The 12,932-nt window shown below is 38.3% G+C and overlaps 1 protein-coding gene across 5 annotated transcripts in view; it reads left to right on the top strand.

Annotated features, from left to right (window-relative positions):
- The window catches only part of aff4 (AF4/FMR2 family, member 4), a 97,523-nt gene extending 85,246 nt beyond the window's left edge, over positions 1 to 12,277 (top strand). For all 5 annotated transcript variants that reach the window (XM_034178032.1, XM_034178031.1, XM_034178033.1 and 2 more), the window contains 8 exons: positions 1,105 to 1,202; positions 2,848 to 2,911; positions 4,365 to 4,501; positions 5,192 to 5,263; positions 5,460 to 5,553; positions 5,721 to 5,764; positions 6,640 to 6,857; positions 11,264 to 12,277. In XM_034178032.1, coding sequence (XP_034033923.1) covers positions 1,105 to 1,202; positions 2,848 to 2,911; positions 4,365 to 4,501; positions 5,192 to 5,263; positions 5,460 to 5,553; positions 5,721 to 5,764; positions 6,640 to 6,857; positions 11,264 to 11,391 — 855 coding nt within the window. In that variant the 3' untranslated portion in view covers positions 11,392 to 12,277. The remainder of the gene's footprint in view (positions 1 to 1,104; positions 1,203 to 2,847; positions 2,912 to 4,364; positions 4,502 to 5,191; positions 5,264 to 5,459; positions 5,554 to 5,720; positions 5,765 to 6,639; positions 6,858 to 11,263) is intronic.
- The last annotated feature ends 655 nt before the right edge of the window (positions 12,278 to 12,932 follow it).

Raw genomic sequence — 12,932 nt, 5'->3', positions numbered from 1 at the left:
GGCTGACACCACAGAAGTAGCAAAAACATTTGGAGAGGGGCGTCCTGTCAATAAGCTGTTGTTGCTGATTTTTGTTTGTCTCTTTTTAATAGAACAGAATTTCATGTTAAAAAAAATTACGAGAGAATTGAACAGAATTTTATGTTTTTTTTATTTTTTTATGGGAGATGTACAGCAGCTAGCACCAAGTTAACGTAGTGTCATTTCTGTCAGTAAGCATGTCTGACAAGTGTGAGTGCAGATACATTACTAAGGGACAGGGAAAGGGAAAAATATTATTCAGACTTGTACTGTATCTTCTGGATTGTAAGTTGTTTGTGTTTTTTGACCACATTAGGCGGTCCTGACACTTACTGTATTTTCCTAAGTGTCTTGTATGTTTAAATACATAAATAGTAGGGGTGTAATCGTACACAAAAATCATAGTGCAGTACAGTGCAAATGAGAAACAGTTCTGCAGACTAGTGTGCGACTAGTGTTTTCAGATTACTTTTTCCATGAATTCTATTTTTCAAAAATAAATGTGACTAAAACTCTGGTGTGACTTAGTTTTATTGTTCCTTCCTCTTAATCATACAATACACACAGTATCCACAGTACATGCAGTATTTGTACCAAGTTCCCATTTTGTTTATTTCTTCACTTTTTTTTTGGGTTACCGGCTGATAGGCCGCTAGCCCTATACCTATCTCATGGCACAGCACCCATCATAGTCGTCGTCTGTTTATTGCGATATCTCAAAAACTGTCTAACTTTTGTCTAATATGGCAAGGGTGTAATGTGGGTCGGTGACATTGTTCCTGTCTAAAAATCATATTTGTAGGTTTGTTTGTTTCGAAATGGTGGCCGTTTTTATGCCGAAAATAGCCATATTGACACTGAAAGGCAATTTTCTCAAAAACTTTTTTTTTTAATAATTTGTCAGGGGCGTAATATCGGTCATTGACATATTTCATGTGAAAAATTTATAGTTATAGTTTCATTCGTTTAAAAGTGGTCATTTTGATTTGGGCTTTAATTGAGCCGGTAAACCACAGGGCCCTTGGCACTCTATTTATTTATTTTTGTGGAAACGTTATAACCTTTCGCTCACTGTCTGTGCAGGAAAAATCCTCAAAGGGCTGTGATAACCAGCTGGCTGTGCCTCCACTCTCCACAGATGGCTCAAAGTCCCAGCGATCCAAGCTGGTGTTTGAGGACAGGTAAGAGGAGCTCTTTCCACTGTGGATAACCCCTCAGCAGAAAGAACTGTTGTGTGTCTCTACTTCTGCCTTTGAAGTAGAAAGCTGCAGGTCATAAATGGACAGACCGACATGTAGATTCCCTGATGAAAATTTCCATTTTTTTAAAGCCCCTCTGCACAGAATGTCAGTCATGCTGTTGTCATTTATGTTTTTATTTATTTGAAGAATAAAAGTGAGTTGCCATTATCTCCTGCATGTGTTCACTTTAGTTGGACGTATGTGCATCCAGCAGTCTGTGGGCACATTCTTAGGAACATAACTTACAAACTGTGGCAGAAATGTCATTCTAGCACCATAGACACCGCTTGGGAGCAGGTGATCCGATTAGATTTTTTGGGGGGACTTCTGGGCATAAATCTGCATATTAGTAAGGTTGAATGTGGTTGTTTGGGAATACTATAACTCAGTAATAATACATTACTGTCAATAATAACACCATGGTATCCCTTAGGAGGAATCAGAACCGAGCTGATTAGATCCTAAGCCATGTTTGGTGCATATATTTGTATATTAATGCAATGAGGTTATGTCTCTTTATAAATCACAAAAAATCACTAACAATTAGAGCTGTATAATTTGATTTTACAAAGTAATATTGCAAATACTTATGGGGAAATATGGGGAATGAATGTCTCAGAATTCAGCTTCTCTAATTATCAAAGAAAGAGAAAAAGCACTGAAGGCATATTTAGAAATATGAGGAGGTATAAAATATTGTTGGGGTTCTAATATACGCGCAAGATTCTGCAGACGTTGAAATTACAAAAACAATCTGTAAACAACTGATTCTGCATAATGTAATTCGAAAAATTATCAAATTTCTGACTTTGAGGATGTTTAACATTAAACCTAAAACGCATGTAACTGTAAAAGGTGGACAAAAACAGATTTTTTGCAATATCTACCCTTTATTAATTGCCCTGTTCAAGACTTTAATATGATTTTTCATTTTAAATGTCAAACCCCTTCTTTAAAGCAGTTGAAACCTGAATGGAAAAACACCATTGAATCATTTGAAGGTACAAGTACATTTTAATGTATTCACAGCTGAGGGTTTGAGTCCAGTGTTGCTAAATTTATTCACAGCTTTCACACAGTGTTTTACTCCTCATTTGACAAAAGACAGTGAGATATGAATTATTTAATTTCATTTTTTTCATGTTTTACTGTCTGTAGAACCACAACGGTCTGTGGTTCATGTAACAGTGTTTCACACCATATTTTTTATGACACTTGAGCTTTCATATGAAAATGATTTTATCATCATGATGAAAAGTATTGTGATCAGCAGGAGTTTATTACATGCAAAAATGATCACTGTTATGCAATTGAGATGAGGTGAAATCCTTTACTTGTTAACTGCTGGAAACTACATCAAAATTTAACATTCTTCATGAATCCACATTCCTAAAAGAAAAACAATTAAAGTTCATCATCTGAAATGGGGGGTTGGGGGCTTTGTGGGGGGCTTTTCAGCTTTGTTACAGGAAGGAAAAAAAACACACAGATTGAACCTTGTTTTCTCTGTAGAAAATTACTCTTATTTCATTGGTTTTGTATATTACAGCAAATTTGCTTTACATATGTAACATTTGTGTTTCAGGGTCCATTCAGCAGATCATTACTTACAAGAAGCCAAGAAACTGAAACATAATGCCGATGCACTGGTAAGAGCGACTGTGCACTCTGTGGCGTAAACAAATTGCTGTACCAGATGAGGGACATAAAGCAGTAAAATGAGATTCTCAAGACTTTTTTACATTTAAGTACGACAGTATATGAAATTTTATCATGGAGCTTTATAGGAATTTTCACATTTTAAATACATTTCACGTTGCTGTGATTAATCTGAATTGACACATTGTTTAATTCACCTTTCATTTTCCAAATACGAGTAAACCAGCCCTCATGAGATACAAGAAAGAATAGGCCTGACAAATCAGAAACAAGCTGATTGTAATGACTTCAGCTCTTCAGCCAGGTTGATGAGCTAATTATTGAGCTCACCTGTTTTAGGTGCACAGGTAAAAGCAACACATGGGAGGGCTTTTACTTTCTGAAGCCAGAGTTTTACACCTCTACAGAAAATATTGTTAAATTTGAGTTTGTGTTTAGCTATCACTCAGAGTTATGATTCTTGTTTGATATATGGTTCTTGTTCTTAGTTTTTGTTGTAATATGTGAATGAATTATTAAATGGAGTTGACTATAATTATAGGTTTCTAATTCTTTCTTTTTGGTAGGTGTGATAAATATCTCGTATCTGTCTCAGCCCTCATCCTTCGGACTTGGGGCTGATACGGATACATCAGGGCACGATACATGAACAGACGTGATAAGGTGTGTGTGTGTGTGTGTGTGTGTGTGTGTGTGTGTGTGTGTGTGTGTGTGTGTGTGTGTGTGTGTGTGTGTGTGTGTGTGTGTGTGTGTGTGTGTGTGTGTGTACACGAGGTCTGTTAGAAAAGTATCTGACTTTTTTTTTTTTTTTTTTTTGCAAAAACCTGATGGATTTGAATCAAGCGTGCTTGCATGAGCCAACCTTGAACCTTCGTGCACATGCGTTAATTTTTTCACACCTGTCAATTGCAGCATTTGTGTGAGGACGTGTATAGTGCTCTCTGTGGTTTTTCATTGCAAGGAAAATGACGGAACGACTGGAGCAGCACTTCCGCATCAAATTTTGCTAGAAACCGAAAACACACCTGTTCAGCATTTTGAAGTAGTCCACATCCACAAAAAACAGGGATTTCCAGCTGCAAAAAAAAAATCAGGTTTTCCCATTCTTTTCAGTGAAGGGTCTGAGGGGGCGGTCCTCCACATGAAGTTACTGAAGTCTGCTTTTCCTGCAGAAAAACATTTCTGAGCATTTATCAGCAGCAGATAAATCAAGCTTATTTCCCCATGTTTATGACTTCATCTCTCAGGGCATATAGCACCAAAAATAAAGCACAATACATCCATATTTTCATAATTATTCCTTTATTTAGAATAGTCAGCTCATTTGATAATTAATTTACCAGAAATATGCACTTTAAGGTTTCATCTCCATTGGGATGCAGAGGCATGCACACTTGTCAGTCTGTTCTTGAGTCTGATTTATTTATTCTTATCTTTTGACAGATGGATCGTTTTGAAAAGGCGATTTACTACCTGGATGCTGTTGTGTCGTTTATTGAATGTGGTAATGCTTTGGAGAAGAGTGCTCAGGAGGCCAAGTCCCCCTTCCCCATGTACGCTGAAACTGTGGAGCTAATCAAGTAAGGACTAACTGGTATTTTTTTCTTTCTCTCAAGATTTATTAATAATTGAAATAGTGTTTCTGTAAATATGGAGATGGTTAGCTGCCAAGTATTTATACACTCAACAAAAATATAAACGCAACACTTTTGGTTTTGCTCCCATTTTGTATGAGATGAACTCAAAGATCTAAAACTTTTTCCACATACAGAATATCACCATTTCCCTCAAATATTGTTCACAAACCAGTCTAAATCTGTGATAGTGAGCACTTCTCCTTTGCTGAGATAATCCATCCCACCTCACAGGTGTGCCATATCAAGATGCTGATTAGACACCATGATTACTGCACACGTGTGCCTTACTGTCCACAATAAAAGGCCACTCTGAAAGGTGCAGTTTTATCACACAGCACAATGCCACAGATGTCGCAAGATTTGAGGGAGCGTGCAATTGGCATGCTGACAGCAGGAATGTCAACCAGAGCTGTTGCAGTACATCCAACCAGCCCCACAACCGCAGACCACGTGTAACCACACCAGCCCAGGACCTCCACATCCAGCATGGTTTGTGAACAATATTTGAGGGAAATGGTGATATTGTGTATGTGGAAAAAGTTTTAGATCTTTGAGTTCATCTCATACAAAATGGGAGCAAAACCAAAAGTGTTGCGTTTATATTTTTGTTGAGTGTAGCTTCTTTGTTTTCAGATACACTATGAAGTTAAAAAGCTACATGGCGCCTGATGCTACATCAGCAGACAAGCGGCTAGCTGTACTTTGGTAAGTGTACTAATTGCTATATGGTGAACAGCTACTCTTTATGTGCCACAGCTGCCATTCTGCCTGTAGCCTTCAGCCCAGAAATAGGTGTAGGACTTGTACTATACTGTTTAGCATTTAATCGATTTACATCTGTCCATTTTTTTTTTTTTTTTGATAAATTAACTGCTTACCCTGTTTTTGTTCTTCTGTTCAGCCTACGATGCCAGTCTCTCCTCTGCCTGCGCTTGTTCAAGCTGAGGAAAGACAGCGCACTAAAATACTCCAAAACACTGACAGAACATTTAAAGGTACTTTGAATCATTGTTTACTCGAAACTGAAAGTGAGGTTTGCTTGGTGTATGCTCAATGTAAGGCACTCTATAAATTTTTCAACAGTATTTTGGTTTAAATGTAACCTTCTGATCCATCTATGTGATACATATTTATTTTATTTTTCCTCCATTTTGTTTGATAGAATTCCTTGAGTAACACTCAGGCTCCCTCTCCTGGAATGGGAAAGTAAGTCACCTTGTCTCTTGCTTATTGGAGATTTAAAGTATTTATAAGGAAGATGGTTTCCTACGTAATCATTACACAGATCTTTACAAAGAGAGAAAAATGCTGGAAAAACACAGTATCACTTCAATTTTTTGTGTTTCCGGTTAATTGTCCCACAGTGCCACTGTTGGTGATGAGTTCTACTTTACACTGTAACTAAAGGCCAAGTGAGGTGAAATTGCAGATGTTTTTCTGCGACACAAGAAATGTTACAAATTGTAATATTTGAATGACATGACATGTCATAATAATAATAATAATAATAATAATCAGGACATGTTTAGGAGAAATGCAGTATGATTATGTTTAATGTTGGCGCCCCCTAGCGTTGACCCCTGTGGTCACAATAATAATTTTTCCTCTATGTATGTGGGCCACTTTTTTTGAAACGGTCATTAAATTTAGTTTTAAACTGTTTTTCATAAACCGGTGTTCTCTCACAGCTACAGCATGAAAAGAAAGTCACTTTTGTTAAATGTCACTGCACATTAACTTTCTAACCAATCATATCAACAATTGGCCACTGTTTGCTTTGCACCTTAAGTGCATAATGGGCTACTCAACAACAAGCCACTTTGGCCATCAACAAACATGCCACTATGTCAACTAACAGGTTAGGTAATTACTTGTCAGCTGTGGTACTTTGAACAGCCTACAGATGTCACGATTACATGGTTTAGATGCTAAGTATTCCTCTGTTGGATGTTGGTTTTTTGCTTTGTGGTGTTGCAAGTGCAGTTTTATTAATGTTTCATTTTAGTGCCTGAAATAAATTCCCACATCATTGAATGTCTGTATGTATTCTCATGATGGTTTTTCTGTATTCTCTAATACAGTAAGGCAGCAGGTATGCCCTCTCCAGTGTCTCCCAAACTGTCACCGGGCACAGCCGGTGGTTATTCATCAGTCAGCAGCAGTACCAGCAGCAGTACATCTGTGACAATACCTCAGCGTATCCACCAGATGGCTGCAAGTTACGTTCAGGTCACTTCCAATTTTCTGTATGCCACAGAGGTCTGGGACCAGGCGGAGCAACTAGGCAAGGAACAAAAAGGTAACGTCAATATGGAAATGTTATTAAACTATACTTTTCCCAGTGTTTGGTTTGCATTTGTATGGTATAATTTCCTAAGCAATCCAAATTGCAAATGTCACATGTGAGCCTAATGTCCTCTCATTGGTCAGACTGTTTATATTCCAGAGTTTATAACAGAACTACAAATTGTGAGGTCTGTTAAGAAGCCATGCTTCTATCAGACCATCACACACCTCAGTTGGTGTAGTTCTGACATGTTTCTTTTTTTTCCTCAACTCTGCTGTGTGTTGCAGAACACTTAATACGTTACTTTATATTTTTCTGTGTTTTCACAAACTGTGCAGAGTTGTTAATAAATCTCACTGTGGAATGTCTCGACTTCATACCAACCCACATCTCGTCTGCTGTCTTTCTCACAGCAAAACAAACTGCCTTTGGTTTGATTATGTGGTCCATTGGTTCAGTTTGTGTTCTCACCATAAAGGATCCATGCCCTAGGCTTCTGGGAACCACATCAGTTTCCCCCACTTCAAGTAGTTCATAATCTGTTTGGTAGGCATCAAACTGAATCTGTGTACGCCTCCCAAAATGAACCACAAAGATCCATTTGAAACAGTCTAAATGGGGAAGGTGTGTAAGCCTGAATGAATGTACTTTGATTATTTTGTGTCTCTACACACTGACGAAATAATGGAAGGAAACTGGACCATAGAGGAGTTGGTATGGCTGGACATAGGGATCTGGTTGTGTGCATGAACATGTTTTTAATTCATTTATTTTCCAGATTAGAAGTCACACCAGTGTTAGTTACGTCTGTCTGAAAAAATGCAGCGGGGAAAAAAACATGTTACCCTAATTTAGAAATTTCATGACTAATAAAAAGTGGTACTACTTCTTCATGCAGCAAGAAGCAAGATGAATTTAAGCAGGAATTTATTTACAGTACAAACACTGTTATCAAGCAGAAGCTAATGGGCGAATTAATGTTATTGTACGAGGCACAAAGAACTTCAGTAAACTGGTTCTCCTTGCCCCTGAGAAGGTGAACACGTATGTTCAGAGCTGAATTTATGCACATTTACCTCACTTTTAAAACTCTGCACATTATTCATTTATAAGGCAAAAACCATGTTAGTGAACAGAAGATAACTGGCTTGCTATTAGATGAGGCACAAAGGACTGAACTTAAACAGCTTGTTGGCACTGAATAGGAAAAAAATGTTTGTTTAGAACTAAAATCTGAATGTTTGCCTCAGTAAATGTAATTAAGCATTTTAAAACTCCTGTATATTTTTAAAACATTATAGTTAGCCTTAGCGTAGTCTAGCTGTCCTTGCTGCTGTTCTGGCTTTCTCACAAAGTGCAAACAAGTGTGGCGCCAAATATTATGAAGGTCATTCCTCCTCTTTATTCAAGAGCATGGCCTTACAGTTTGAGAGTATGATTTATTAATTTCACTCATTCTAAGACCCAGTATGTCTCTCATTCACATCTTCTTCTCGCATCCAGCTTGATAGTGCATTACCGCCACCTACGGTTCTGGAGCCCGAATCACAATACCTTTTTCAGATCAGTATACTCCAGGTGCAGCTTGTCACGTGTGTAGATCCTGTGGCTGGAGATTATTTTTGTTCCCATATGTAATTCACTGAGAAATATGTCCCTGTACCACCAAAAAAGTAAAGGTACTAAATGATGAAATACTACATAAGCTGTGGTGATCATGCTGCTTTTTATTTCTTTGTTCTTATGTGAAGCACTTTGTGATTTCTATCTTGAAAGGTGCTATATAAATAAAACTTACTTACTTACTAGGTAAGTCCCTTCAGCTGCTCCCTTGTTTTCTCTTTGGATCGCCACGCAAGTTTCACACCGGATGCCCTTCCTGACACAACTCCACATTACATGGAGAAATGTGTCAGGGGTGAGGTTTGAACTGGGAACCTTTCGCACTAGTAAGTAAGTAAGTAAATTTTATTTATATAGCACCTTTCACAGACAAGAGCCACAAGGTGCTTCACAACATAAAAGCAGAGTACACCACACAAAACATCAGACAATGGCCGAGACAAAAACATAAAACAAACATAGGATAACAGAGCAGCCTAAAAGCTAAGCAAACGCTTGAGTAAAAAAGAAAGTCTTAAGTTGGCTTTTAAAAGTATCGACAGAGTCCAGTGAGCGCAGAGAGAGCGGGAGACCATTCCAAAGCCTGGGAGCAACAGCCTGGAAGGATCGCTCTCCTCTGGTTGCAAAGTGGGTGCGAGGAACCATCAACAGATTTTGGTCCAAAGACCTCAAAGCCCTGGCAGGGGCGTAAGGCTGGATAAGGTCACAGATATAGGGAGGTGCCTGGCCATGTAGAACTCTAAAAGTTAAAACCAAAATTTTTAAAATTGATCCTGAAGGAAGGACACTGGTAGCCAATGAAGCTCCTTTAAAATTGGGGAAATATGAGTCCTTCTGTTAGCTTGTGTCAGAATTCTTGCTGCAGAGTTCTGTACCAACTGCAGTTGACGCAACTCCTTCTTGTTTAGACATGAAAACAAACTGTTACAATAGTCTAAACGTGTTGACACAAAAGCATGAATAATAAGCTCTAAATCATTTAGAGACACCATTTTCCTGAGCTTAGAGATCTTTCTTAATTGAAAGAAGCAATTCCTCGTCAACTGTTTACAATGCTATACCAACGACATGTCTTTGTCAAAAATGACACCCAGGTTTCAAAGACATGATTTAGCAGACTGGCCCAGGTCTCCCAAGTACTGCTGAATACCTGGAATATGGGCATCGGGCAATAACCAATGTCTCTGTTTTGTCTGCGTTAAGCTGAAGAAAGTTATTCGTTAGCCATTGTTTAATTTCCGCGAAACAATGGAGGAGGGAATCAAGCCTCTTAATCTCAGATGGCTTAAAGGAGCAGTAAAGCTGGATGTCATCCGCAAATAACTGGTAAGAGACATCAGTAAATCTTTGAATGATCCTACCTAAAGGGATCAAATACAATAAAAACAAAATGGGGCCCAATACAGAACCCTGAGGGACTCCACATAATAGGTCCGCAGATTTTGACCTTATCTGGTTAGCAAAAACGCTAAAGCTGCGCCCAGACAGATATGAAAAAAACACCGAAGAACTGACCCCGACAGTCCGACATGATCCCTCAGTCTATTCAGCAGGACCTGGTGGTCAACAGTATCAAAGGCAGAGGACAAATCCAAAAGAACCAACACGGTGGATTTCCCAGCATCAGCAGACATCATAATGTCGCTGGACACTTTCAAAAGAGCCGTTTCCGTAGAGTGTTGTCACTAAAATGAAGCGTACTAACCACTTGGCTGCCACCCCTGCCAATACCATTGAAACAAGTAAAATAAAAAATAAAAAACCTTACAGGATGAAGAGAAAAATCTGTTAAAAGTATGCTGACACTTTAAAAAGGCTTTAATGTTGGTGCTCAAGTGTACTGAGAACATTTACCATATTTACTTTATATATTTTTTTATGATTTTAAAATTGGACAGCATGTACACATTCTTTCATCAATGATGCAAACTAAATTAATATGTTAAACTGGAAGAAAACCTTTTTTTTTTTTTTTTTTTTTTGGCTCAGATTAGTACTTTGTTAATTTGGTGGCAGGTGGCCTTATTGAACTGGAAGCCTCAAGTCTGCTCTGGAAACAAGAGTTCTTTGCAAATCACTGAACAAGAAATTATTATACGTGTGACTTCTCTTTATTTTGTAGATGCTGTAGTGGTGTGGTGTGTTATGTATTTTGTTATAAAGTAGCCTGATTATTGGGTGTCTCCACCGGTAGTTATTTCAAAATGGTTTCACATGCCTTAAAAAAAAAGTTAAACATGATCTTCAACTAAGTCTGTCATCTCGAAAATCTGAAAAACTTCAGTATGTTTTGTTTTAAGTGACTACAGCCCGCTGCACATGCAAACACACACTCCCCAAAAGAATTAACAGATTAAGTACTTTTTTTAATTTTCTTGTTCCTTCAGCTAAAATATATATGTTTTTAATTAGTTTTGACGAGGAACTTTCCCCCATTTATTCCATGTACACTTCTAATCTTGACACCCTCAAAGCGAGCGATACCTTGTGCACCCCCTGTGACTCTGACACCCTACCTTGGAGGACTCACACCCCAGGTTTGGTACCACTGGCTAAAACAAGGATGAGCCACAAATGTCCATGAGAGTTCAGGCGCTGATCAGTGAAATCACCAGCTGTGGTGATCATTTGAAAACCTCTGAACTGATGTCCCCTCATGGCAGAAAAACCTAATTTTTGAATTAGAAATCCAAATATTAAATGATGAAATACTGCATAAGCAGTGCTGCCCGCCTCATACAGACCAAAACATTTGTGCAGCCTATTGACACTTTATCTAAATTTCATTCCTTCAGACTTCTTCATGGAGCTGGACAAGGCGATGGGTCCTCTGATTTTCAACACCAGCACCATGACTGATCTGGTGCGCTACACACGGCAGGGCCTCCACTGGCTGCGGTTGGATGCAAAGCTTATTCCCTAACGAGGCCTCACTCTCGGCACACCGCCTCCAGGAACACAGACCTCAGCAACACACACACGCACACACACGTTCTATATGCACACACAGGCAACCTCTGGTCCTCCATGTACACACTTGTGATAAACTCTTAACACTGTGCCCATTTTCTACACCAGCTTGCCAAAAACACTGAGCATGATACCTTCTACAGCGCCACACAATGAGAAGCATCGTAACTGCAGTGCAGGAATAAAGAGCTTATTGCTGTGCTACATCTCTCAGCATTCTTATCAAATCTCTGACAGAAGGCTGTGGTTTTATCATGGAATCATTTGAAAAATAATTTGATTCTGCTGGGCTACTTTGGGTTTTAACATTATTTGTTTTTTTGTTTTTTTTTACCAAAGTACCTCCCATAAACACCAAAGGTGCTTTAAAATGAAGGTTTCTCTTTATCATTTTTGTGCCTTGTATGTGAGCTACAGGAAAACAAATAATCATTTGACATATCTAAAAAAAAATTTTCCCCTCTCTTTTTGCAGAAGTCATTTTATAGATTTACACTTTTTGTGGTTGGTGGAAAGGGGCAACAGATTAATTAATTTTATTTTGCTGCAGTTTAAGTTTAAGTGAACTATTCCACATGTAATCAATCTTTTTTTTTTTTTTGCAGACCTGCAACACAGCTAATTTACAACATACTGATTCATATTTACTTCAAACTCTTTAGGTGCAAAAACAGCCACAAAATATAGGGAACATCATCAAGTAGTACTGTGCACAGCTGATTAATTCCGATGGCACACAAAGATTTATAAATGGGTTTTATTTGACTTTTTTCTTTTTTTTTTTAAATAAGTGTGAACTTCTTTTATTCTGTGGGCACAAGCACAGTGCTCTCAGGGTGGCAATAAGATTTTTCAGTTATATGTGAGGACCTGTAGCCATGGGGCCCCTAGACAGATAGTTTTATAATCTTACTGATGTGCTGCCTCTTGGAAGCTCCACAATAAGGATTGCTTCCTACGGAATGTTATTACACTGTAGCTGCATTATTGACTGAGAAATGTAAGTGTGGAAGAGTCACTTCCAGGAGAGTGTTATCGTTTATTGATCTCTTTTTGCTTACTTGTAGAGGCCCCTCGAATTATTCAGAGTATTGGTTACCCATACCCCAGAGAACTGGTTTCCCCATTTAGACAGTGCAGTTATTTACAGTGAATCTGGAAAGTATTCACAGCGCTTCACTTCTTCCACATTTTATGTTACAGCCTTATCCCAAAATGGAGTAAACTCATTTTCCCACTCAAAATTCTACCCACAACACCCCATAATGACATGAAATAGTTTTATTATTAATTTTTGCAAATTTATGAAAAATAAACTAAGAAATCACATGTACACAAGTATTCACACCCTTTACTCAGTACTCTTTTGATGCACCTTTGGCAGCAATTACAGCCTCAAGTCTTCTTAAATATGATGCCACAAGGTTGGTGCACTTACTTTTGGGCAGTTTTGCCCATTCCTCTTTGTGGCATCTCTCAAGTTCCATCAGGTTG

This window comes from Thalassophryne amazonica, chromosome 9 (assembly GCF_902500255.1).
Source record: "Thalassophryne amazonica chromosome 9, fThaAma1.1, whole genome shotgun sequence".
Taxonomy (NCBI): Eukaryota; Metazoa; Chordata; class Actinopteri; order Batrachoidiformes; family Batrachoididae; genus Thalassophryne; species Thalassophryne amazonica.
The sequence above is the reverse complement of the archived record's forward strand: the minus strand, read 5'-3'. Positions and strand labels throughout refer to the sequence as shown.